The 27630-nt window shown below is 39.2% G+C and overlaps 1 protein-coding gene across 2 annotated transcripts in view; it reads left to right on the forward strand.

Annotated features, from left to right (window-relative positions):
* The window catches only part of CDK14 (cyclin dependent kinase 14), a 693252-nt gene that overhangs the window by 514959 nt on the left and 150663 nt on the right, over positions 1-27630 (forward strand). For both annotated transcript variants that reach the window (XM_049893961.1, XM_049893962.1), the window contains one exon: positions 22927-22975. In XM_049893961.1, the coding sequence (XP_049749918.1) occupies positions 22927-22975 (49 nt within the window). The remainder of the gene's footprint in view (positions 1-22926; positions 22976-27630) is intronic.

Consider the following 27630-nt stretch of genomic DNA (forward strand, 5'->3'; position numbering starts at 1 on the left):
TCAATGATGCTTGCATCTCTCTTTAAGATAGCTGCCCTGTCCACAGACCTAAAACTATGAGGGGAGACTGTCAGATTCTTCTCAGCAATGCGTTGTATTGGCAGCTCAGAAAAGACCTATATCTTCTTGTAGATATCAGAACCATCCCTCCACCTCCTAAGTATGGGCATATTCTTAAGCCCCTTAAACCTATGCTTCTGATAATTTGTCGACTCCAAAGCCTTCTCTGCAGATGTTTAGCCTCAGGTGTATAGTCCTTAGTACATATTATGGGAACTGCCCAGTTTCATTACTTGCAGACCCAAGGAGGTTTGAACCTTTAGCTTTTATTCACACTCTTGGCTTTGCTTGAGTCTTTGAGAAAATGATAGAAGAGCAATTTCTGCTGTTGGGGGCGATGAGGGGGCCTTCATGCCACGATGTTGTCCCTCACAGACCACAGATGTGGTGAGGGGATGCCTGTGAAGTGCAGAGATACCTTCTTTACTGTCCTAGAATAAATATTCCCACTCCATCAGTTTACAGAATCCCTATAGAGATTAAATGAGAAAAACCTGGCTTTACAGTTTCCTCATTATTTGTTATTTATTTATACTCTGTTTTTAAGAAGATTTGAGCAAGCTGATATAATCGATGCAAAAGTGTTTATAAACTGTTACGGCGCATAACTACAAAATAACATTTTTACCATTTATACAGTGTCCTTCCTGTCTGGTATTTCCTTTCCCACTTGTCTTTTATGCTTTTCCTCAGGAATTTTTTTATGACTTTTTCTGTTGTTATTAGCAACTGTAGAGGTCATGGGTTAGGTCTAAATACACAAGGGTGTAACTATTTGATGGTTATAAAAATGGACTTCAAAAATTATTATGCAGATATCTGGCTTTTATCTCACATTTTATTGTTAAAAGCCTGTGAGTCTGCTTGATCCAAAGTTTAGGGCAAATTGATCTCACTCCACCCATCATCAGCCATGGCCTTCTTCAAGTTTGCTATCCCTCCTCTCACAGATAAATGTCAGTCCAGTGCTTTGAACTGGTTCCTCCTGGTCTGAACCCCTGCCGAGAATTTGCATTTCTAACAAGTTTCCAGGTGTTGCTAATGCTGCTGGTTAAGGACAAATTCTGAGAACCACAAGTAGAGCAGTGGCTCTCAAAATTTATTATACCCAAAAATCACCTGGGGATCCTGTTAAACTGTAGAATCTGATTCAGTATATCTGGGGTGGAAATGCAAATTCTCTACAGTCGTCTAACAGGAACTAACCAGTTCAAAGCCCTGTGCCAATGTAGTCACATAGTGAAAAACGCAGTTAGTAAATTTATGAAATATGTGAACTTTATAGAGAAGACGAAGTAAAAAATGTCAACATGACAGAAAGGGTAGGCTGTCTTTTGTGCTTTCTGATTGTGGCAGTTCGGCTGGAAGGTGGCTGGTGGTGGCGAGCTGGAAAGAGAATGCTAAAGTTGAGAGTCTGTGTTTCAGTCAGCAGTAAGCATGCTAACTCATGAGCTGGGATTCTTCTTGAGTGCCTGTGAGGCGCCAGGCTATATGTTAGGTTCCGAAGATACAGTCCTGAACAAAGCAGACAAAACCCCTTCCCTTCTGGAGCCTGCATGCTAGAGGGGAGACTTATAATAAACAAATTACAAGTTACTGTGTGGCTGGAGAGGCAAGAGCAGCAAGAGATGATTCAGAGAGGTGGGCCCTGGAAGGCTGAGGTAAGAAGTTAAAATTCTGTTTGAAATGTGGGAGGAATCATTGGAGGGTTTTGAGCAGAGGAGGAAATTGGTGTTTTATGTTTTCAAAAGAGCCTACTAGCTACAAAAAGTCATGGACCTATTTCAGAGATGGAAATTGGCTTCATCTTAAGCGTGAACTCCTCTTGACTGGTAGTTTGTGTCTGGAGCTCTGGGCTGAGAGAGTCTATAAAGGCAAGCACTGGATCAGTAGGAATCATGCTCACACAGCTAGCAGTGGTGCCACAGACCTGGGGGTCCATAGCTAACCAGGGATCGGATACCAAATAAATCGTAGATATGGCCAGTGATATAAAAATAAATAAATAAACAAATACCTAAAAACCTTGACCATCGCTCAAAAATGTAAACTGATACAATAGGCAGACATATGAGATGGATGGGGAACGAATATCTGCATGAATAGTAGAAACCCATTTCGGTGCAAAGCCGGTACAATCTGTACTGATTGTATCTGGTTGAAGAATCCCATTTGTTTTCACTAGAGGGCATCCATAATGACAGAGACTAGCAGAGTGTCTAGAAAAATGCCAGAGAGATATGATAAATGGGCAAATTATCCACTAGGCAAAGTAAGCACCTTGCTTCCCAGATCATCTGTAGTGAACAGTTTCACGTTTTTTCGTTGCATCAAAGATTCTGCTTCTATGTATGGCTGGCATTTGTCTCTCTCCCAGCCCCATAGCACCTTCCTACAGAATCAAAGCCTCTTTTTAAGTTTACAATCCCTGACTGGCAGATGACCCAGTAAGCAAGGTAAGCACAGACTTACTTGTGTTTACTTACTCGGCTGTAGTTCAGATGATCTGGTAAGCAAGGTCAGCACTATGCTTACCTTGCTTATTGGATAATCCGCCCTTGGTAATAAAACTAATATTCAAGGATAAATGAAGTTGTTCTGATTGCAAGCTTATCAAAAATAAAGAAATCTGGTGTCATTACTCCTGCTGTCTGGGATTTTGTAAATTTCAGTTTGGAAGTTATCCACACTTCACCTCACCAAAGTTAATATGTAATGCCAATCATCAAATAATTCTGTATCTCTTCAGGATTTCCCCCACCCCAAACACACCCCAAGGATTAACCTGGCATACTGTCCAACTTGTGTGATTTGATTAAAACTATATCTAAGAAAAAAATTAAAATTTTAGCCTAAGAATTGAGATTGGAATTAAATAAAGACATGGATAATTGGATAGTTTCTAGTACTCTAAGAATTTTCATCTTCGTTAAAATCAGACATTTAATTGACCTATTACATAACAATGGCATTACCATAAACTTGCCATACATATCTCATTACTTTCTTTAATTTGTAACTCGATATTTTAAATTTATCCTTCTCAGAAATAAATTACAGAAAACGTGTAACTAGAAACCTGTGCAGTATAAAAAGTCCTCCATATCTCCTAATCCTGAACTTAGGCCCCTTTCCCAAGATTTAAAAAAAAAAAATCTAAATCTAGGAAGAGGGATGAGAAGACGGGATGTTGGATCTTCAATAAGAAACCATGATCTTTATACTCAGATTAGGTCTTGACTACTATCTCCAGGGAAGAAGTGGGGCTCCACAAGGCCATATTCTTGCCATGTAGGTTTGCATGACTGATCATCTTGAGCAGGGATTCCACCCCACTGTGAGGAATTCGTAACCAAGTCAGTGATTGAACCAGGGGTAGGATGAAAAAAAAAAAGGTATTTCTTTACTCAGTCCATAGGGACATTGGAAGCACAGAAAACAGCATAGTGTTTAATAATCTGAGAATTCGTGTGAATTTTTCAGCTTTTGAAAATTCTTAGCAACAATACTGGCAACAGTTTTAAGTGCCAGCTGGCTGGTAACAATTGTAAGTGCTAGTAGTGATGCTGCTTTGCATTGTATCACTCTCTGCTGTTTAACAAATACTTTCACGTACATTAAAGAGCCCTGGTGGTACAGTGGTTAAGTACTCGACCGCTAACCAAAAGATTAGCGGTTCGAATCCACCAGCCACTCCATGGGAAAAAGATGTGGCTGTCAGCTTATGTAAAGACTACAGCCTTGGAAACCCTATGAGCAGTTCTACTCTGTCTTACAGGATTGCTATGAGTTGGAATCGATGACAGTGGGTTTTTTTTTTTTTTTTGGTATTTCACGTATATTATCTCACTGGGTCCTCATAACAGGGCAGGTAGACAGGGAAGACGACATTATATTCATTTGTGGATGAAGCTGAAGCTCAGTGAGGAAACATACCTTTTATTTCCTGGATGTAGCGGTCAACTCTGCCATGGTAATGTCCAAATAAACCATCCCAAAGCTAGTGCCATATGACAGTAAGCTTTTAGAGATGACTCATCTGAGGTCAGCTGGTCTTCGTGGATTCTGCTGGGCTTGGTTCCAAGTGGGAGGCTGGGTTCAGATCTGTTCCACACATCTCTCATCCTCCTTGGAAAAGCAGCTACCAAAAACTTTGTCTTAGTTATCTAGTGGTTCTATAACAGAAATGCCCCTAATGGGTTGCTTTAATAAACAGAAGTCTATTTTCTCACAGTTTAGGAGGCTAGAAGTCTGAATCCAGAGCACCTGCTCTAGGAGAAGGCTTTCTCTCAGTGTCACTCAGAGGAACATCCTTGTCTCTTCTGAGCTTCTGCTCCTGGGCAGTCTTCATCTGGCTTGGCATCTCTCTTCCCCCAACTCTGCTCTGCATGCTTGTTTAATCTCTCTTACATCCTACAATAATTCTGTCACATTAACATAACAAAGACAAACCATTCCCAAATGAGATTATAACCAAAGGCATGAAGTTTAGGATTTACAACCCATTTTTCTTTGGGGCATAATTCAGTGCATTCCACCCTTTGACCTCCCCAAATTTATGTCCTTGCCATGTGCAAAACACATTCACACCGTCACATAATCCCAAAAGTCTTAAATCAACTCTGAGTCCAAAATCTCACCTTCTGAAACATCTAAATGAAATATGAGTGAGGTGTTAGGCATATTCCATCCTGGGGCAAAATTCTTCTTCATCTGAGAATCTGTGAAATCTAGAATATAGATTATCTGCCTCCAAAATACTATGGTGGGACAGGCACAGGTGTACATTTTCATTACATACATATGGGAGAAATTAGAGGGGAAGAAAGGGTAATTGGCACCAAGCAAGTCCAAAACCCAGCAGAACAAACTACATTAATTCTCAAGACTTGAAAATAATCCTTTGTTCTTTGTGACCATCTAGGCAATGGCCCTGCCCCCCAGACTCTGGGTATTGGTCATGCTGTCTGGATTCTAGATGGACACGCTGTCTGGATTCTAGATGGACACCTCTTGACCCTGGATTTCAGCTCGGCCTCCCAGGCCCACCGGGACAGCAACTCTGCTCGCTTGGCTTTGGGTGGCCCTGTTCTAGTCCATCTGAGTGATGACCCTACCCCCTCGGCCCTGACAGGCCCCATTCTTCTGCCCCTTGGGCATGGAAGCCCTGTTCCCTCAGCTTTGGGTGGGGAGGCCTATCCCCCTGGCACACTTTAGTGGTAGCCCCACGCTCTGAAATTGAGTTGGCAAAGATCCAAGTCTTTGAAACCTAAGAAACTGTGGCCCTACCCTTTAAGATCCAGGAGACCATGGCTCTACCGTTTGAAACCAAGAAAGCCCTGCTTCCCTCGCTCCTTCCAACAGTTCTGCTTATCTCTTAGCTTCTCCAGGGGTGCTCCTTTTCTTCTCTTGGAGAACAACAGATGTAGCTCCTTTGGCCTGTTTCCTGACTATAGAATTCCTAGAGGCAGACAACATTCTTTCCTTTCGTTCTTTCTCTGTCCCCTTCAGTCTAAACTGATGGGTTTTCTGCTGTGGTAGTTGGTTAGATCGATGAGTCAAAGGCTTAATTTCTTTAACAAAAGATTGTGTAGCCAAATCCGTGGTGAGCATTCTAGGACATGTATCCTTAGTTTGTACAACAGAATTTCCCAAATCTTTAAGTTTTGCTTTCATTTTGCACAGTTCATTTTTAAGTCTATATCTTTCCTTTCACATTTTACTATAAGCAGCCAGGAGAAACCACATGGCCCCTTGAAAATCTTGCTCACAAATCTCTTCAGCCAGATATACAAGTTCGTCACTTACAAATTCTACTTTCCACCAAACATTTGAATATAATTCAGACAAGTTCTTCGCCACTGCATAAAAAGCATCGCCCTACCTCTATTATCCAATCACGTGTTCATCATTTTCTTTTAAAGCCTTGCCAGAAGCACATTTAACGTCCACATCTCTAGCAACATTGTGCTGCTGGTGCCATATATATTCTCTAAGACAGCAGAGACTTTCTCTATAGCTCTTCTAACTTCCTTCTGAAGCCTGCCCCAGGATTGCCTCTGATGTCTGTAATTCTTTGATGTCTATGATAGGAGCCCAGGTTATGCAGTGGTTAAAGTGAGTGGCTGCTAAGTGAAAGGTTGACAGTTCGAACCCACCAGCTGCTCTGTGGGAGAAAAATGTGGCAGTTTGCTTCCATAAAAAGATTTACAGCCTAGGAAACCCTATGGGGCAGTTTTACTCTGCCCCGTAGGGTCACTATGAGTCAGAATCAACTCAATGGCAATGGGTTTGGTTTTTTGGTTTGGTCCATAATTCTACTAGCAGTCTCTTCAAGGCAATCTAGGCTTTTACTATTAGACACCTTCTAGCCTCTACTCAAAACTGCTTCCACATTTTAGGTACCTGTTAGAGCAGCACCTCACTCTTCTGGTACCAAACTCTGTTTAGTGCTGCTATAACAGAAGTGCCACAAATGGGCGGCTTTAGAAGGCTAGAAGTCCGAATTCAGGGTGTTGGCTCTAGGGCCCTGGAGGAAGGTCCTTGTCTCTTCTGAGCTTCTGCTCCTGGGTAATCTTCATGTGGCTTGGCATCTCTCTTCCCCCATCTCTACTCTGCTTTCTTGTTTAATCTCATTTTTTTAATTTCAAAAGAGATTAACTGAAAACATACCCTACACTAACCTTGTCACGTTACCATAACAAAGAAAACCCATTCCCAAATGGGATTGTAACCATAGGCATAGAGGTTAGGATTTATAACGCATGTTTTTAGGGGACGTAGTTCAATCCATAACAGACCTCATGGCAAAACGGAGGAGCACAGGAGAGCAGACCTAACCCCACAGGCACATTTCAAGCCTCTGCTTATGTCATTATCACTGACTGATACATTGTTCACACACAATATCAGGACAGAGAAGTGTACCCTTCTCCTGGAGGTGGGAAGGTGGGAGGGAGTGAATATTTGCTGAATAATAATCTGACAGTCTAATCATCTTCTAACTTGTTGGCTTACCAGATACCTCTGGCTAAAATAAGCAATTCGAATTGTTGCAAACACTCCTTGAGACCATTATTGTAGGGCTCCTTCAAGAAAATACACAATAGTGAAATAATAACTCTTATGCTAGCATATAGATGAAGAAAAAAATTGGGTTTTCATCACTTAAGGTGTAAGGAGTGTTTTCCCCACGAAATATCCAAGTCAGACCAACGAAACGGTAAACTGGCCAACGATAGAATCACTCGTAAGATCTGATGACATTTCCCTCATTTAAACCTGTCCTTGTGCAGTGCCTTTGTAGCTAACAGACCGTGATGTTTGTGGTGATTATTAGAATGGACATAAGCGTGTAAGTAATCAGATGCTTGTACCTCTAGACCCAGCTTTGTAAATCCAATCAATAATCTCTCGACTATAAAGAGGAAGGATAATTGATATTCAGTCTGAATGCCAACCCTAACTCTCCACTAGTACATTAGCATCACAGAATTACATATAAGGAGTTAGAAGGGCATTGAAGTATCTGTGATTTTTATTCATTTCTTTAATTGTTGCCTCAAAAGGAGTAGTTTTGGATAGCATAAACATTTACCCTACCTGGAGTAATACTGCTTTCAATATTCCATATATCTCCCTTGTATATGTATAACGTAAGTCTACAAGATCCTGAGTTTTTCAAGCCCATTATTATTATGTGATAGCAGTAGTAATATATTACAAACAAAAAATCCATTGCCATCCAGTCGATTCCCACTCATAGCGACCCTATAGGACAGAGTAGAATTGCTGCCCCATAGGGTTTTCAAGGAGCAGCTCGTGGTTTTGAACTGCTGACCTTTTGGTTAGCAACCAATCTCTTAACCACTGCGCCACCAGAGCTCCAACAGGTAACAGGTATTGCACATTTATTATGTGTCAGACAGTCTTATTAGCTCTTTAGGTGCATTTTCTTATTGAATATTCACAGTACCTCTATGAGGTAAACCATGTGTAAGATGGGGGAAAACTGAAGCACAGGAAGATTAAATAATATGTCTAAGGTTATGGTTAACCAACTGTAACTCACCAGAACTTGGAAGACAAGTGTTGGCATCTCCTCTGAGCACAAGACAGATTTGTTCCCCCAAACTTAAAAGGGCAAGGTACTCTGGCAATAGGTGGGAATGGAACTGGGAGTGGGAGGTGCTGAGAGTATTGCTTATGTTCTTTTTTTTTAATTTCTGGCTAAAAGAGCTTTAACTTGTTTATTCTGCCACTGGCTTTGTGTGTTTTGAGAGTGAAACTTAAGTCTTTCCTAACAGACACAGAGAGGTGTCATGGTAGAGTGGTTAAGAGCATGGACTCCAGATCCAGGTTGTCTGGGTTCAAATCATAGCTCTGCCCCTTATGAACTGTGAAACTTGGACAAGTTACCCAGTGTCTCTGTACCTCAATTTCTCCATGTATAAAATGAAGATAATTGTAGCCCCTACCCAATAGTATTGTCAGGAGTATTAGAGTTCATATTTGCAAATCACATAGGACCCAGGAAGTGTTTGTTAAATAAGAAACTTGGATATCCCAGCTCTTGGATAATAGTCTTCTGGAAGAGTCCTAGTTCAGCCTCAGCTGCTAGGCTGCATCATGTCCTCAGGCAACTCAACCTTAGTTTAGTCATTTGTAAAATGAAGTGCTTAGACTACCTGATCCCCACCCCTTCCTGTTCTCTGTCAGCGACTTTGGATGGGAGAGGGGAATGTAGATGGGGATGCACAGAGAACGAGGCACAAAAACCTTCTACACTCTCTTTTCTGGGCACTGTAAAGGTTTGTTCTTAGTTGTAAATCGCACTCTTTAGACTTTAATAAATATCTAGTTGATTACACTTCTCTAGAGAAAAATATCCATGGAAAGAGAAGTGTTCTATGACCCTGGACTTTAGACCCCTAGTATGGCTAGTACGAAGATCTCATTCGGAAATATGCACTCACAGACCCACATCCGTATGCATGTTAGGGAAACCAAATGCCGTCACCAGTGAGACTGTCTAATGAATGTAGCAGAACATTTGTTGCAGTCAAGGCAGGTTTGGATGCTGTCATCTCCCAACTTCAGGACTGAAGATGGCTGGTTGGCATTTTGAGATTGCTCCCTTGGGTAACAGGGACAAGGCAGTGCAATTCTGTTCAGCGTTGATATGTCACATCAAAGCCTCTCACTGGTAATACTGGGACTGTGTCAAATCCCAGCTATTATATATATTGGAGATATCAAATGTTTTGAAGCTGTGACTTGCAATTGTATAATGTACATACCAAAAACAAACCAATCCCCTTGTCATCGAGTTGATTCCAACTTGTAAAATGCCTTTTAGGATCGCTGTGCTTCTTTGGAGTAATGATAACCTAAAATTCAAACTTGCCCAGATTCTGGAACAAGTCTGGCCCTCTATATTCAGGGTAAACCCTCTTCTACTGTACATGAATCCTGCTTTACTTCAGTTTCGAAGATTAAACATTGTTTAAATCCAGCTTTTTATAATTTGATCAGGTTATCAACTAAAATGTTCCTTGCTGGCTTGGTTATTGTGATGGTTAAAGTAGTGTGTCAGCTCGGCTGAGCCATGACTCTCAGTGGTTTGGCAGTTATGATGTAGTATGGCAGCCATATGATGTTGTGATCACTTCCATGTTGAGATTAGATATAATGTAATCACCCCCACGATGGGATCTGCTGTGAGTAGCCAGTCAGTTGAAAGGGAATTTCTCTGGGCATGTGGGCTGCATCAAATATAAGTGGACATTCTAGCAAGGCTCTCGGGTTTTTGCTAACTCTGGATCCTGCAGCTGGCTTCTGTTTGACCTCCGGTTCTTGGGACTTGAGCTAGCAGCTTACCTACCATCTTCATTGCCGATCTTGGGATTCATCGATCTTTGGAGCATGTGAGCAACAGCCCTGCTTCTGACCCATCTTGGGTACACCAGTCCCTGCATCTATATGAATCAGGAGAAGCCTCTATCCTGACCCACGGACTTGGGATGTTCCAGCCTCTACAACCACATGTGCCATTTCCTTGATACAAATCACTCTGTATATGGATTTATATGCTTTACAGGTTTTGCTTCTCTAGAGAACCCAGCCTAAGACAGTTATCCTAATAAATATAAGAAAGTAAAGTTTGCACAAAAATACCTGTGAATATAATTTCCTCTTTTGAGGCCCCTTTACCAGAGCTTTGCATCATTTATTGTAGGTCCCTTATGACCTCATAAAGCTATATTTGTTCACTCTTGTATCCCCTCCGCAAAAAAAAAGTGCCTAGAATATTGTTGTTCGATGCCATTGTATCATTTTCTACTCAAAATGACCCCATGTGACAGAGTGAAACTGCCCCATAGGGTTTTCTTGGCTGTAATCTTTACAGAAGCAGATCACCAGGTCTTTCTTCCATGGAGCTGCTGGTTGGGTTCAAACTGCCAACCTTTCAGTAGTTAGAGAAGCTCTTAACCCATTGCGCCACCAGTGCTCCTTGTGTCTACAATTCCAAAAACACCTTGCTATCAAGTCAATTGCTAACTCATAGCAATCCTACAGGACAGAGTAAAATTGCCCCATAGGCTTTCCAAGGCTGTACATCTTTATGGAAGCAGACTGCCACATCTTTCTCCTGAGGAGCAGCTGTTGGGTTAGAACCCCTGACTTTTAGGTTAGCAGCTGAGTTCCTAACCACTGCACCATCAGGGCTCCTTTTGTGCCTAGAATAGTGCTTGGCAAATTGCAGGCTTGCAATAGATATTTGTAGAATGAATAAATACCTGTATCCTATCTAAAAGGATTCGCGGAAATTAATCTGTTAAGTGAACAAATAATTACAATGGTTGTTTGAAATGTAACCAGAGTGATTCATGAATATAGCAACTCTTCAACCTTGTAAGGGACGTGAGCCTTTTTCCTCCACTGACACAATCGTGCGAATGCCATTAGGCTGAGCATCTCTGCCTGTTGAAAGGGCGTCCTTTACCATGGCCCTAGCTCTTTGATTACATTTTTACTACTTTCTTACTAAGCAAGTAAAAGGAAATGCCTTTGTTACAATGCAGAATAATCCTAAAGAATTTGAAGTACTTGTTGGGTATATGGTGCAGGGGAGTTATTTATGAAGGACATCTAGCCTTTTATTTTTTTGACAGATAGCCTTTTATACGTCATTTAGTACATACTTGCTTTCATATTGACTTGCAAACTCATAGCTTGATATCATTTATGCTGGATGATGATGTTAAATCAGTGTGTAAAAGATACGCTGAAGTTTGAGCCTTTTTATGATCTCCTTTTCATCGCCACCTCTTACCTGCTCCCCACCCTCCCCCCCAAAAAAGAAAACAAAGTGTTCATTTTACAAATCTTGGTGTAGCCTCTGCAGTCCTGGGGTGTTTGTGGTTTTTTGTTAGTTGGTTGATTTCACTTTTTACTCAAATATTCTGTTAGTGGAGTTAGGAATATAGCAGTATCTCGTAAGACACAAAGACAACCGTGAGAAGGGAGGGAGGAGGGTAAATAGTAATATTAATCGCCTGGAGTATACAGTCCATATCTATAAGCTAATGAATAAATTCCACTTTAGGTTTTATCTTCATATAGGTTATAAAGCTTTTTACAGTGCCTCAAGCCATTTAAATCGTAGCTCTTTTAAGCAGGGACACTTTCCAATATGTAGAATTGTTCTCCAGCAGTTTTTCCTGTGAAATTTCAATAAATTGCAGCACTGAGCATGGCAATTTGAGAGAAAACCTTTCCAGCCTTCTGTCCCCCACCTCATGTCTCGTGCATAGCAAGTGCTTTCTCCTCTAGAAGTTCTTGTCCCTGGCTCCCCACTGCGTTGTAAGCATTCTCTTCAGTGCCCCTGCAATAAGAGGAGAAGGTGAAAATCAGCCTGCAGGTTTAAATTAATTGCACTGCTCAGTTATGCTGTGAGTTAGCCAAAACTTTTCATAATGACATACCAAACTTCTAGTTTAACCTAATTGGAAAGAGAAAGTTAATATTAAAGTAGTAAGTGAGAGAATACACTCAACTGAAGAACAATATAAAACATTTCATATGCAAATACTAGAATAATCTGGTAAAAGTAGTCATAGACAATTAGATAGCTATTTATTAAATACACCTCATACTGATTTGAGGCATTAATTTAAATATCTTTTGTTTTCAAAAGGTCCCTGGATTCTGCAAAGGGTTTGCGCTGGACTACTTAACCTAAAGTTTGGCAGGTTCAAAACCACTAACTGTGGCACTGCAGAAGAAAGACCTGGCAATCTGCTTCCTTAAAGATTATAGCCAAGAAAACCCAGTGGAACAGTTCTACTCTGTAATACATGGAGTTGCCATGAGTCAGAACTGACAACAACAGGTTGTTTTTACAACTCACAAGGCTAATTATGTTGTTCTCATTCTTATAGAAAACTACCTGTATTCACGATGGGAGTAGATTTTCAAAAGATAATTTTTTAGTCTAATTATAAATGTAATGCATGCTCATTGCAGAAAATGTTGAAAATGACTATTTGAAATTGTGTACTGTCATAGTTAAGATCTACATGATGTTGGATACAAGAGATCAGGTCCTGTGTGTTCCAGTTACTAACTTTATGTACTTTAAATTTTATTTTATTTTTTTTAGGTGAAAGTTTACAGCTCAAGTTAGTTTCTCAATCAAAAATTTATACATGTATTGTTTTGTGACATCAGTTGTAATCCCCACAATGTGACAGCACTCTCCTCCTTTACATCCTGGGTTCCCCATGTCAGTTCCTCCAGTTTTCCTGACTCTTCCTGCCTTCTTTTCTTGCTTTTGAGCAGGAGTTGTCCTTTTGCTCTCATATATTTGACTCAACAAAGAAGCACATTCCTCGCATGTGTTATTGTTTGTTTTATAGGCCTGTCTAATCGTTGTCTGATACATTGCCTTTGGGAGTGGCTTCTTTTCTGAGTTAGCAGGGTGCCTGGGGACCATAGTCTTGGGGGTTCCTCCAGTCTCTGTCAGACCTATAAATCTCATCTTTTTTTGTGTGCATTTGTTCTACATTTTACTCCTGCTCTGCCTGGGACCCTCTAATGTGATATCTGTCAGTGTGGTTGGTGATGGTAGCTGGGCACCATCTAGTTCTCCTGGGCGCAGGCTGGTGGAGTCTGTGGTTCATGTGGTCCTTTAGTCTTTCGGCTAACATTTTCCTCGTGTCTTTGGTTTTCTTCATTTACCTTTGCTCGTCTATGCCAAGAAATATGGAAGACAGCTTCCTGGCCAACTGACTAGAAGAGATCCATATTTATGCCTATTCCCAAGAAAGGTGATCCAACTGAATGTGGAAATTATAAACAATATCATTAATATCACACACAAGCAAAATTTTGCTGAAGATCATTCAAAAATGGCTGCAGCAGTATATCGACAGGGAACCGCCAGAAATTCAAGCCAGTTTCAGAAGAGGACGTGGAACCAGGGATATCATTGCTGATGTCAGATGGATCCTGGCTGAAAGCAGAGAATACCAGAAGGATGTTTACCTGTGTTTTATTGACTATGCAAAGGCATTCGACTGTGTGGATCATAACAAACTGTGGATAACATTGTGAAGAATGGGAATTCCAGAACACTTAATTGTGCTCATGAAGAACCTTTACATAGGTCAAGAGGCGGTTGTTCATACAGAACAAGGGAATACTGATTGATTTAAAGGCAGGAAAGGTGTGCGGCAGGGTTGTATTCTTTCACCATAACTATTTAATCTGTATGCTGAACAAATAATCCAAGAAGCCGGACTATATGAAGAAGAACGGGGCATCAGGATTGGAGGAAGACTCATTAACAATCTGCATTATGCAGATGACACAACCTTGTTTGCTGAAAGTGAAGAGGACTCGAAGCACTTACTAATGAAGATCAAAAACCACAGCCTTCAGTATGGATTACACCTCAACATAAAGAAAACAAAAATCCTGACAACTGGACCAATGAGCAACATCATGATAAACGGAGAAAAGATTGAAGTTGTCAAGGATTTCATTTTACTTGGATCCACAATCAACAGCCATGGAAGCAGCAGTCAAGGAAATCAAAAGACGCATTGCATTGGGCAAATCTGCTGCAAAGGACCTCTTCAAAGTGTTGAAGAGCAAAGAAGTCACCCTGAAGACTAAGGTGCGTCTGACCCAAGCCATGGCATTTTCAATCTCATCATATGCATGTGAAAGCTGGACAATGAATGAGGAAGACTGAAGAAGAGTTGACGCCTTTGAATTGTGGTGTTAGCAAAGAATATTGAATATACCATGGACTGCCAAAAGAATGAACAGATCTGTCTTGGAGGAAGTGCGGCCAGAATGCTCCTTAGAGGCAAGGATGGTGAGACTGTGTCTTACATACTTTGGACATGTTGTCAGGAGGGATCAGTCCCTGGAGAAGGACATTATGCTTGGCAGAGTACAGTGTCAGCAGAAAAGAGGAAAACCCTCAACGAGGTGGATTGCCACAGTGGCTGCATCAATGAGCTCAAGCATAACTACAATTGTAAGGATGGCGCAGGACTGGGCAGTGTTTCGTTCTGTTGTGCATAGGGTCGCTATGAGTCGGAACTGACTCGACGGCACCTAACAACAACAACAACTAGATGGGATGGGACCAATAGATGTATCTCAGGTGGCTGCTTGAAAGCTTTTAAGACTCAAGATGCAGCTCACTAAAATAGGATGTAGATTATTTTCTTTATGAACTATGTTATGCCAATTGACCTAGATGTCCCCCAACACTATGGTCCCTAACCCTCAGCCCCAGCAACTCAGTCTTTCAAGGTGTTTGGATGTGTCTAGGAAACTTCTAGATGGGTCAGATTGTGCTAACTTCCCCGGCATTGTGTGTTGTCTTTCCCTTCACAAAAGTTAACACTTATATACTATCTAGTTTGTGATTTCCCCTCCCCATCCTCTCTGCTTTTGTAACCACCAAAACAAACCCGTTGCCGTTGAGTTGATTCCAAATCATAGTGACCCTAAAGGGCAGAGTAGAACTGTCCGGTAGGGTTTCCAAGGAGCACCTGGTGGATTTGAACTGCCGACCTTTTGGTTAGCAGCCGTAGCTTTTAACCACTGTGCCACCAGGGTTTCCAATGATAATAACGTAGTTGTGAAATATTTACTATGTAGCAGACATAGTTCTAAAGGCACTTTGTGTATTAACTCAGTTCTTAAACAAACTTATCCATCGTAACCATCCAAGAATATTTTTTTCTGTGTGTAAACTGTTTCTTGAGTTTTTATAATTGTAGTCTCATATAATATTTGTCCTTTTATGATTGACTTATTCCATTCAGCGTAATGCCCTCCAGATTCATCCATGTTGTGAGATGTTCCATGGATTCATCATTGTTCTTTATCATTGTGTAGTATTCCATTGTGTGTATTGTACCATGATCTGTTTATCCATTCATCTGTTGTTGGGCACTTAGGATATTTCCAAATTTTTGTTACTGGAATAGTGCTACAATAAACATAGGTGTGTGTATGTCCATTCATGTGTTGGTTCTTATTTAGGGTATATTCCTAGAAGTAAGATTGCTGAATCATAGGGTATTTTTATTTCTAGTTTTTAAGGAGGCACCACATTGTTTTCCATAGTGGTGGTACCATTTTACATTCCCACCAGCAATGCATAAGAGTTCCAACCTCCCTGCAACCTCTCCAACATTTATTATTTTCTGTTTTTTTTTTTTTCAGTGTCAGCTTCTCAGAGTGAGATGGTATCTCATTGTAGTTTTGATTTGCATTTCTCTAATGGCTAATGTGGAAACCCTGGTGGTGTAGTGGTTAAGTGCTACAGCTGCTAACCAAAAAAAGGTTGGCAGTTCGAATCCACCAGGTGCTCCTCAGAAACTCTATGGGTCAGTTCTACTCTATTCTATAGGGTCGCTATGAGTCGGAATCAACTCAACGGCACTGGGTTTGGTTTTGGAATGGCTAAAATGACTCAGATTCGACTCGACGGCAGTGGTAGTGGGTAGTGGTAATGATTGCTAGCATTTCTTCAAGTATGTGCTAGCTGCCTGAATGTCTTTTTTGGTGAAGGAGCTAACTTTAGATGTTCATGTTTATCCAGTCTTCATTTGGAAAAGAAACAGGTGCAGTCAATGGCTTTACCTCTCTGCTCTCAGAGGACTGTGTCCGTATCCACGCTGTAGCACTTTTTACCCTGTATTGCAAAATACATTTCTATGTCAATGCACTGTAACCCCAGCTGATTCATTTTTATATGCCCATTGTCCAGTGCAGTACCTGACACACAGGTGGGAGCCCACTCAGTGTTTGCTAAAAGAATTAACAAGCGTTTAAATGAATAGTCATGGAAAGCAAACTTGAGAATGAGATTTTATTCTTTTCTGTTTTCTGTACTTCATAAAAAAAAATTTAATTATCAGTGTTGGCTCTTTTATGCACAGCTAAGCTTGACACATTGTATTTCTCAAAAAAAGAATTCTATTAGCATATCCATCAAGCTCTAAATAAAGGCAATTCCTAGCACAAATATTTATGTGCAGTCATTAATTGCTAAGCATAATAATTTACTTGTAAATACAAGATTGTGGATCCAAGTCAAATGAAATCCTTGACAATTTCAATCTTTTCTCTGTTTATTATGATGTTGCTTATTGGTCCAGTTGTGAGGATTTTTGTTCTCTTTATGTTGAGGTGTAATCCAAACTGAAGGCTGTGGTCTTTCATCTTCATCAGTAAGTGCTTCAACTTCTCTTTACTTTCAGCAAGCAAGGTTGTGTCATCTGCATAACGCAGGTTGTTAATGAGTCTTCCTCCAATCCTTATGCCCCATTCTTCTTCATACAGTCCAGCTTCTCGAATTATTCGCTCAGCATACGGACTGAGTAAGTATGGTATAAGGATGCAGCCCTGACACGCATCTTTCCTGATTTTAAAACACGCAGTATCCTCTTGTCTTGTTAGAATGACTGCCTCTTGGTTTATGTACAGGTTCCTCATGAGCACAATTAAGTGTTCTGGAATTCCCAGCCTTCAGTATGGATTATACCTCAACATAAAGAAAACAAAAATTCTCACAACTGAACCAATAAGCAACATTGTGATAAATGGAGAAAATATTGAAGTTTTCAAGGATTTCGTTTTACTTGGATCCGGAGTCAATGCCCATAGAACCAACAGTCAAGAAATCAAACAACATGTTGCATTGGGTAAATCTACTTCAAAAGACCCCTTTAAAGTATTAAAAAGCAAACATGTCACTTTGAGGACTAAGCTGCACCTTACCCAAGCCATGGTTTTTTCAATCACTTTATATACATGCAAAAGCAGAACAGTGAATAAGGAAAACCAAAGAAGAATTGATGCCTTTGAATTATGGTGTTGGCAAAGAATATTGAGTATACCATGAGTGTCAGAAGAACAAACAAATCTGTCTTAGAAGAAGTAGAGCCAGAATTCGTCTTAGAAGCGAGGATGGCAAGACTCTGTCTTACATACTTTGGATATCTTATCAAGAGGGACCAGTCCCTGGAGAAGGATATCATGCTTGGAAAAGTAGAGGGTCAGTGAAAAAGAGGAAGACCCTCAATGAGATGGACTGACACAGTGTCTGGGTTCAAACATAGTAATGATTATGAGGGTGGCACAGGACAGCGCAGAGTTTCATTCTGTTGTACATAGGGTCTGTATGAGTTGGAACTGACTCAGTGTCACCTAACAACAAATGCCAAGATTGCATTAATTTTGTTATCTGTAATAAAATTCTTGTTCCTCCCAAAATCATAGCAAATTATTAAAATTGCTTTGTGGGGAGTACAAAGTTAAAGAAATCAAATTTGTTTTACAAAGATATTTGATGTAGTTAATTTTTCTCTTGCTGTTTTGATTCCAGACTTTAGATAATAACAATTAAAAAACTTGTAAAGAGAACTATTCTTTCCATTTTTTCTTTCCTTGTCAGTGAATCTTCAAACCTAGAATATGCCTTTACTTGTCCATTCTACACCAACTGTCTGATCTATGTTTTATCTTATATAATGCAGTCTAGCAGAGAATACACTCAGAAATTAGACATTCTTTTGAGACAAATAAATACATCACTCTTCGTGAGTGCTTTTGCCTGTAACTACAGAACAATGGGTGTTTTTAACCTGGGCTGATCTTCAGCTAGTGCATGCGGGCATAATGGCTAGTTTCTATTCTGATTGGTCAAAGCCCATTCCTTAACCAAAAAAACCCATTGCCATTGAGTCGATTCCAACTCATAGTGACCCTGTAAGGACAGGGTACAACTGCCCTGTAGGGTTTCCGAGGTTGTAATCCTTATGAAAGCAGACAGCCACATCTTTCTCCCTTGGAGTGGCTGGTGGTTTCGAACCACTGATCTTTTGGTTATGAGCTGAGTGCTTTAACCACTGTACTACCAGGACTCTTTTGCCCATGCATTACAGGTTTGTAAATATTTTGACATTTATCCCTGCTTGAACTGATGACCTTGAAACTCTATGCAAACTTTAAATACCTTCTGAATTATCACGAATGATTAATTTGTTCTCAGGCTAATATTTGACTTGTGTATAAATTCCAGGTCTTTGAAACCTGGGAATTGGAGATAAGTAAGTACTCTACTAGGAGCCTGGGTGGCACAATGGTTAGGCGCTCGGCTGCTAACCAAAAGTTTGGCGTTTATGTTCACCAGAGGCTCTGAGGAAGAAAAGACCTAACAATCTGTTCCTGTAAAGATTACAGCCTGGGAAATCCTATGGGGGAGTTATACTTGGTGTCATATATGGCCACAATGAGTCAGAATCAACTCAATAATACACGACAACAACAGGTACTCTACTAGTCACCTGTGATTCCTGTTTCCATCATACCCTAAGTCCAATTCATCAATAGATCTTATTGTCTGTAACCTTTAAAATATTTTCAGATTCTCACCTCTTCTCACTGCATTTACTCTGTTACCATAACCCAGTTCATATTGTCTATTTCCTGAACTGTCACCAACACCTTTAATTCACCTCCCTTCTTCCAAACTTTCCTCCTTTGGTCTGTGTTCCAAACAAAAGCCAGAGTCAACCTTTAAAAAAAGAGGCTTGATCATATCTTAATGGCCACAAAGTCTTTCCCTGCCCTGATCTGCGGTCTCTATCTCACCCTGCATGCGCTCTGTTAGGGCCCTGTCAGCTCCAGCCACCCTGCCTCCTGGCACACTTCCTACTGGAATAGGACCTCCCTGTAGACAGGAAGGAAACTCTGGTGGGGTAGTGGTTAAGTGCTACAGCTGCTACCCAAAAGGTTGGCCTTTGGAACCCACCAGGTGCTCCTGGGAAACTCTATGGGGCAGTTCTACTCTGTCCTACAGGGTCTCTATGAGTCGAAATTGACTCAATGGCACTAGGTTTGAGTTCAGTTTTTGGTAGACAGGAAGGTTTTTTGTTTGGTTTCCTCCTGTATCTTCAGCACTGAGAAATTTACCTGGCACACAGGAGTTTCCTGAATAAATGGTAGTTAAATAAGTGAGTGAATCAGGGCATAGTATTCTCAGTCATTTCCGTTGAATAAACTCTGTCTTTAAAGATAGGAAGCTGAATCTTTTCAGCTTTTTTCTATTTGTTCTTCTTATCAAATGATAATATTATACATGATACCATACTGAAACAATAAAAATCATTTTGGTACTCCCCTGTAAAAACTTAAAATTAAAAGCAGACAACATTGACAAAAGACTCCAACCAATATTAAGTAAAATTAAGTCATTAACTTTTAAAGTATTAAAAAGAAAGGAGATAAATATGAATAAGAAACCATTTAATTTTACTGCGTAAATGAAGAGACACACCAGGTTCCTGTGTGCAGAGATTTTGTGTCATCCTTTTAAAACACAGGCAGTCCCTGGTTTATGAAAGTCTGACTTACAGACAAATCATACTTGCCCTTTAATGTTATGTCAATTTGCCCTCACTTTGAAATGATTAAACCAACCTCTACTCGAAACAAATTCTTCATCACAATCACCTTCACGTGCTGCATGTGTAGCTTTTAAATCATTGGAAAGGCTTCCAGCCTCTTCTTGCACTGAAGTAAGGCTCCGTAAGAACTCTATGGCCCTGTTCCGACTTACCTACAAATTCAATATAAAGACTTAAAGACGCAGTAACGGATCTCATTTGTAACGTGTAGACTGCCTGTAAACAGATGTATTAAGCAGACTTCCAATGGGAACTCGTTTTCTTTTAAACTGTCCTTCCCTCATCACCCAGCCTAAAGTGTCCTTCTCACACTGGTCACTCCATATCGTATCTGCTTGTTTTATTTTGTTAGAGCACTTACCACTTTCCAGAATTATCTTGTTCGTTTTGTTGTCGCTGGTCGTGGTAGGGGTTGTGTTTATGTTTTTATTGTCTGTTTTCACCCACTTCCGTGAGGGAGGAACTTTTTCTGTTTTCTTCATGTCGGTTTTCTCAGCATGAGAGCAATCCTTAGGTACACATAAGCATTTGTGGAATGAATGAATAAAGCAATATTCAAAACTTGCCTCAAGTTTTTTCAAAAAAAAAAAAGAATTATAAAAAAGTGTGTTTCCTAAACGATAATAGAAGATACTCTAATTAAAACAAGATGACACTGGCGTAAATAGATGAACAAAAAGAAAAAAGAGTGCAGACTCAAGGATATTTTAGAAATTAATATAAGATAAAGGTGTAGCATTTGAAATTATTGGAGAAAGAATGATGTATTATATAATCCTAGCATAATTATCTATCTTCCTTGAACAAAGTTAGAACTGTGTCACGCAATATTTAAAAAAAAAAAAAAAGGAGAAAAATGTAAAAATATTGTTTGTATAACTTCAGGGTCAGGTTTTTTTTTTTTTTTTTAAAGCAAGACAAGAAAGCCAAAAGACACAAAAGATAATGACTGATTTTGCCAAATAAAAATTTAAAATTCTGTAAGGAAAAATTCCCCATAGATAAAGGCAAAAAGATACATATGACCTGAGAGATCATATACAAAGAGTTCCTATAAACTGATAAAGGGCCCACAACCTTATTAAAATTGGTAGCAGTTGTGAAAAGCAAAATTTGAAACAGAAGAGGGAAATGCAAATGTCCAGGAAACATGAAAAGAAGCCATGTAAGGTTTATCAGGCTTCAGTTTGGCCAAAATTTAAAACACAGATAACAACCAGTGTTGGAAAGCATATGGAGAAAGGGACATTCTTTCTTTTAATTGCTGGTGGAAAACTGGGAAGTAATGTGTTGTCTTCTATTAAACTGTGAATGTGCGTATCATTTGCCAAGCAGTCCTGCATTGGGGAATCTGTCTGACACAAATAAAAGCCTTGCAGAGAGACGTAAATGTACAAGGATTTTTACTGAAGGATGCTTGTGTGGGAGAAGAAACTAGTACTTAGATGTGGATGAGTAGGAGAATAGTTGAATCATGATGTTTCTACTCAGTGGAATGTTATACAATTATTAAAAAGTTACTACATCTGTTTTCTTGATTTGAGGGATTATTCATTACATATTATTAAATGCCTTCAAAAAAGTTTCAGATAAATGTTTATTCTACAATTTACATTTTAAAAATTTAAATAGTATATATGGTTATATATCATCTTGGACGAAGTACAACCAGAGTGCTCCTTAGAAGCAAGGATGGCGAGACTGCGTCTTACATACTTTGGACATGTCAGGAGGGATCAGTCCCTGGAGAAGGACATCGTGCTTGGTAAAGTACAGGGTCAGTGGAAAAGAGGAAGACCCTCAACAAGGTGAATTGCCACAGTGGCTGCAACAGTGGGCTCAAGCATAACAACGATTGTAAGGGTGGCTCAGGATCGGGCGGTGTTTCGTTCTGTTACGCATAGGATCACTATGAGTCGAAACTGACTCAACGGCACCTAACAACGACAACAACATGGTTATATATACTATAGAGTGTGTATTTATAAGCATAAAGACATGTGGAAAGAGACATACCAAGCCATTAAACCGTTGTTATGTCATCAGGAGTAATAAACGGGAGGCAACAGGGAAGATTATTTGTCTGTTTTCCCTCGGTGGCACAAGTCATTAAGTGCTCAACTACTAGCTGAAAGGTTGGCATTTCAAATCTACCAGAGATCCCTCCGAAGAAAGTCCTGACTATCTGCGAAAGTCCTGACTATCTGCTTCCGAAAGGCCACGGCCTTGGAAACAGGTATCTGTGGAGTGTAGTTTTACTCCGCACACATGGGGTTGACATGAGTTGAATTGACTCAATGGCAGCTGCTTTGGTTTTGTTAAAAAAAAAAAAGGCTACTTTTTTAATTAAATAAAAAATCTGATAAAGTTTGTTAAGCAATTAAAGTAAATATACATTATATGACATTGGTGGTTTGGTTGTAAGCACCTGTAAATACCATATAATGTAGGAAAGCAGAACTAATATTTCTGTATTTGGTTGTAGATGTCTTCATAAAGGAAACAGCATGTCTCACTTGGTGAATGTGTCAATATTTCTTCTGTTAATCTACTCAGAGTTTGGAAGTTTGGAACTTGAGCTTCTTTTCTCAGCTCAATTAAAAACTTGGTATTCTAAGAAATAATTACTGGAAAACCAGATTATGAAATAAATCATTCTAGACAAAAGAAGACAATGCTTCCTTGTTTAAAATATTATGTTTTTCCTGTTTTACTCTTTGTAACAGCTGGTTATACATCCTACAGGTAAAGACCTTACTATGGCTAATGTAACTATGTCTTCTTAAAATTGATTTTTTTTTTTTAACATGCTTGCACTATACACATTTGAAACAAAGATTGTCATTTCTTTTTTTTATTTCAGAACGCTTTACCGTGTACAGCTCTAAAAACCTGAGACAAGCATGGAATAAGTAAGTCTTCATATAGATTGCGCTCATGCGTGCTATCTTTCTCTCCCTTTTAGTTTTTTTTCTTTTAATTTTTAAAACTGTCTTGATAAGTGTGTCATGTTATTCATTCATGCATGTGTGTAACCATTAAGCAATTATGAAACTGTAACTGTGTGCCAGACACGTGGTTAGCCTGAGCCTACACCATGTAGGCCTACACCAAAAACCATGTGAGTTTTTTGTTTCCAGAGTGATGTGGCATCATTTTAGGGTTGTACATTCTAAAATCTATCATGGTTCATCTTGGTGTAACTGAATTCCAAGAAAAGTTTTAGAATCAGGAAAATGCCATTTGTTAAATGTATTGAGTGGCTCCTTAATTTAAATAATGTTGGTGACAAACTTTGAACTAGATAAAATTGATATTTCAGATTTTGTCAGTTTATCTCTGTCCCCCTCGCCAGCTTTATTAGGAAGCGAGGTACATGCATCACTGAAAGTGTACATCACTCCATTTGTTTAATTTCTATTCTCTGATTTGAGTTCGTTGAAATGTTTTTAGTTACTGGTTCTGAAATTTGATTACATTACTGAAGAGCTGGCTTTCACAAGTTCTTCAGGGGTCTATTAGTAAATCATTGAAAGTTGGAAAGCAGGGTAAGCAAGTAACCCTGGTTTAGTTGTTGGTTTTTGGTTTGAGCACGTTTCAAAGGCCCTGTGGTGGGAGTAGATAACTGGGCCTTTCTTCCAAGGCACCTAGATGTCCATAAATGAGCTTTTAACTTTGAGGGCAATAAGAATTCTCCAGAATATGATTTTCACAAAATAAGAAAGGTCTTAAAGACACCTTCTAAGAACATAGCATTTATAAATTTTTTTTAATAAAAAATAAAACCTCAAGTAAGTAAAGAGGTATTACATTTTTATGTGAGGCTTTTTTAATCAGTTGGCAGAATTGTAGTTAATATTTTTTTTAATCTTTACCACCTACATATGCTTTTTTTAACATTAGTAATCAAAGTCACTTAATAAACTCAGTCCTACCCTTAGATTATTAAATATTAATGCTGAGCTTGAGGAGAGATTTTGAATGTGTAAGCATGAGTTGTTCAGAACTAAGCTATTTTTAAGTCTTATTTTTTGTTGCTTTAAGGGTTTATTTCAGAAAACACTAAATAATAAAATCATCACTAAAAATATTAAAATGGTACTTTCTGGTAGTCCAGTGTTAACTATTGAATCCTTAGAGCCACACCCACAGCCTTCAGCCAATTCGAACCCAATGTAATTTAGAAAGAACTGAGAATTCGGAGACATTAATTACATTATTGACTTTTCCTCCAAATGGACCTGTGACCTTGCAACCACCATTGGCATTTTAACATCTCGCACATTCAGGAGCGGGATCTAGGTTCGGAATAATTACATTCGAACCCTATTAAACAAGTGCTAGCTTTCTCCATTGCAGCTAGATAATTTGTCTGTCTACAGAACAATTACTGAACTGAAGCAATTGGTAAGCTGTCTTGTACAATGGTAATAGGTTCATAATAAAGTGAACTAATTTACAAGAACTAATTTGAATTCAATTTAAATGGGCTAATCTGAGTGGGATAAATAAGAAAGTAAGTGGCTGTTCAAAATTAAGTAGCAATGCTCTTAAAAGTATGTATTAACCCAGCTGCTTAAAGCTAGTGGACGTGTTAACTGACCTCAGAGAATAGGACTTTCTTGAGAAAGGAACCCTTAAGGCCCTTTGAATGGTTTTAAGGAATGACTTGATTTATTTCGGCGCCAAGTCTGCCCTAGGTAACACCCATGCAATTTCCAGCTGACTTCATTTATATAAGTAACCGTGGTCATGATTTTGTCTTTTGAAAGATTTTTTAGTATCCTGGGAAAACAAAGCAGTGATGGGGGAGAACTATCAAAAGACCCAGCAGATATCCAAATACAAAAGGATAATATGAGGAAGAAATCTTAAATATAAGATTCAGAATAGTATTATATTAATACTAATATTCAGAATAATATTAATAAAGAAGAGAAAGACCTTTTATTTTCTTATACTGGAAGTACATGATCCATATGGGTTCTTCCTGCTTAAAGGGGGTTTTGGATAAAAAGGAGACAAATCCTAATTTTATAAAAACATGCACTGTTTTCTTACTGCTTTAAAAATTTCAGTTTGTTTCATTGGAGTTATAAAGACTCTCCTTATTTTTCTTCCAAATCTCTCTATTTATAGTTGTCTGACATTGGCACATATGCGCAACGAACCAAGAATTTTAGCCACTTAAAAGATCTTTTATTATTTTGGCTAGAGAAGTGGTCATAGTATATGCTCTCCAGCAAAGTTAAGGATGAGATTCCAGGAACACATTTGCTTGTTTTGGAACTTTTTAACAGCTGAACAATTTTGGAGGCTTGAAAGTAGCAAATAGAGAACTGAGGATAAGCCATCAGAGTCACAGAAGACAGCCCTGGAAAGTATAGTCAGATCGGGGCTGGTAAAGCAAAGCCTGTCCACAGAATTGACTAGGTATAGGTTAACCTTCTCCTGTCTGCTCCACCCACTTCCTCTAGTTCTACTTATATTCCTTTTTCTTACTTAAATACAGCTGGACTTCTCCTAAGAATTTATAGTAGTTAATACTTTACAGTGTGTCATCAATACAGAGACATTGTTATGAAGCTACCTTTACAGTAATGCAAAAAAAATGGAGAAGAAGAAAACAGTTGCTTATGGATATTCAAATGTCCTAACAGAGTCACAACCCTAATGTAGGAGATTTTGAAATGTTTCCTAACTTCATGTTCTTAAACTTCCCTTAGAATATTTTATCCAATTCAATGTTTAACTTCCAAACATATTTTAAGGATGACTTGACTAGATAGTTGTGTTACGTGTGCATAAAACAATGTGTTTAACACTATAGAGGAATGACATAAATTTCATTCTGTATATATATGTTGAAGCACTTGAAGTACTTATTGATGAAGATCAAAGACTACAGCCTTCAGTATGGATTATACCTCAACATAAAGAAAACAAAAACCCTCATAACTGGACCAATAAGCAACATCATGATAAATGGAGAAAATATTGAAGTTGTCAAGGATTTCATTTTACTTGGATTCACAATCAATGCCCAAGGAAGCGGCAGTCAAGAAATCGAATGACATATTGCATTAGGCAAATCTGCTGCAAAAGACCTCTTTTAAGTGTTAAAGAGCAAAGATGTCACTAAAGGACTCAGGTGCGCCTGACCCAAGCCGTTTTGTTTTCAGTCGCATCATTTGCATGCAAAAGCTGGACAATGAATAAGGAAGACTGAAGAAGAATTGACACCTTTGAATTATGGTGTTGGCAAAGAATATTGAATATACCATGGACTGCCAGAAGAATGAACAAATCTGTCTTGGAAGAAGTGCAGCCATAATGCTACTTAGAAGGGAGGGTGGCGAGACTTCACCTCACCTATTTTATATATGTTATTAGTAGGCACTAGTTCATGAAGAAGGACGTCATGCTTGATAAGGTAAGGGTCAGCAAAAAAGAGGAAGACCTTCAACGACATGGATTGCCACAGTGGCTGCAACAATGGGCTCAAGCATAACTACCATCATGAGGATGGCACAGGACAGGGCAGTGTATCGTACCGTTGTACATAGGGTTGCTATGAGTTGGAACTGACTGGACGACACCTAACAAAAACAGGTAGTTCTTTACTGTATTTTTTTACTGTATTTTTCTTGTTATCATATCTGTAGTGTTCCATTAAGATTTAAATCAGTTCCTTTTCAAGAAGACCAAAGGTCCTGTTTTCCACTCTGCCTTATTGTTCTAAGTTGAGCTAAAATTTTAAAAAATAATGTTGTATGAGAAAGTGAGGTAGAGCTTTCATTTCTTTGCCAGTTATTTGGCAATACGAGAGGGATGTAAGAACACTGACACTAGGAGAGGCAGTTGAGTTGAGCCAGTTCTTTAAATCATCTTTCTCCACTTCCACTTTTTTTCAGTGTTGATCCTTTTTGTTATAAATCTATTTACTTCAGAGTAACAGTTTCACTTCATTTAGTGCCTGGAAATTTTTTCTCACAATATTTTCAAAGTTTTTTTTTTTTACATCACTTTTTTAGAGGTGAGCTTGGCAAGTGGGGGTGACAGACTCACACTAAAGATGACATTTTGGAATCTCAGCCTCTGAATCCAAAGGGTGAGCCACAGTTGTTGACTGCCCAGCTCTGCGAATTTGAATCCAGCATTAGAGGCTCTGTGGCGTGTAGCTCCTCACCACATCCTGCTTCCTTGAGCATGTAGTTTTCAACACATGAGCGTTAGATTCAATCAGGTCTCTTGCCCCTGACCTTGGACACCCACATGCGGTATTTTTTGGAAGCCCTAGAAGCTCACCTGTCTGCTTGACAGTTGTAGGTTCAGAGTAATTTCTGGGGACATTTGTTTTAATAAAAATGAACCTTAGTTCAGTTACTGAAAAGTAGTATGTGGGTGTGATGTTTATCAAACCTACTAAGTCCCCTTGCCATCTAACAGAGCAGTTGTAGGAAATCACAGGTTGGATTCTTAAAAGGAAAAACCCGTTGCCATCAAGTCAATTCCGACTCATAGCAGCCCTACAGTACAGAGTAGAAGTGCCCCCATAGAGTTTCTA

This window comes from Elephas maximus, chromosome 8, assembly GCF_024166365.1.
Source record: "Elephas maximus indicus isolate mEleMax1 chromosome 8, mEleMax1 primary haplotype, whole genome shotgun sequence".
NCBI classification, from domain to species: domain Eukaryota; kingdom Metazoa; phylum Chordata; class Mammalia; order Proboscidea; family Elephantidae; genus Elephas; species Elephas maximus.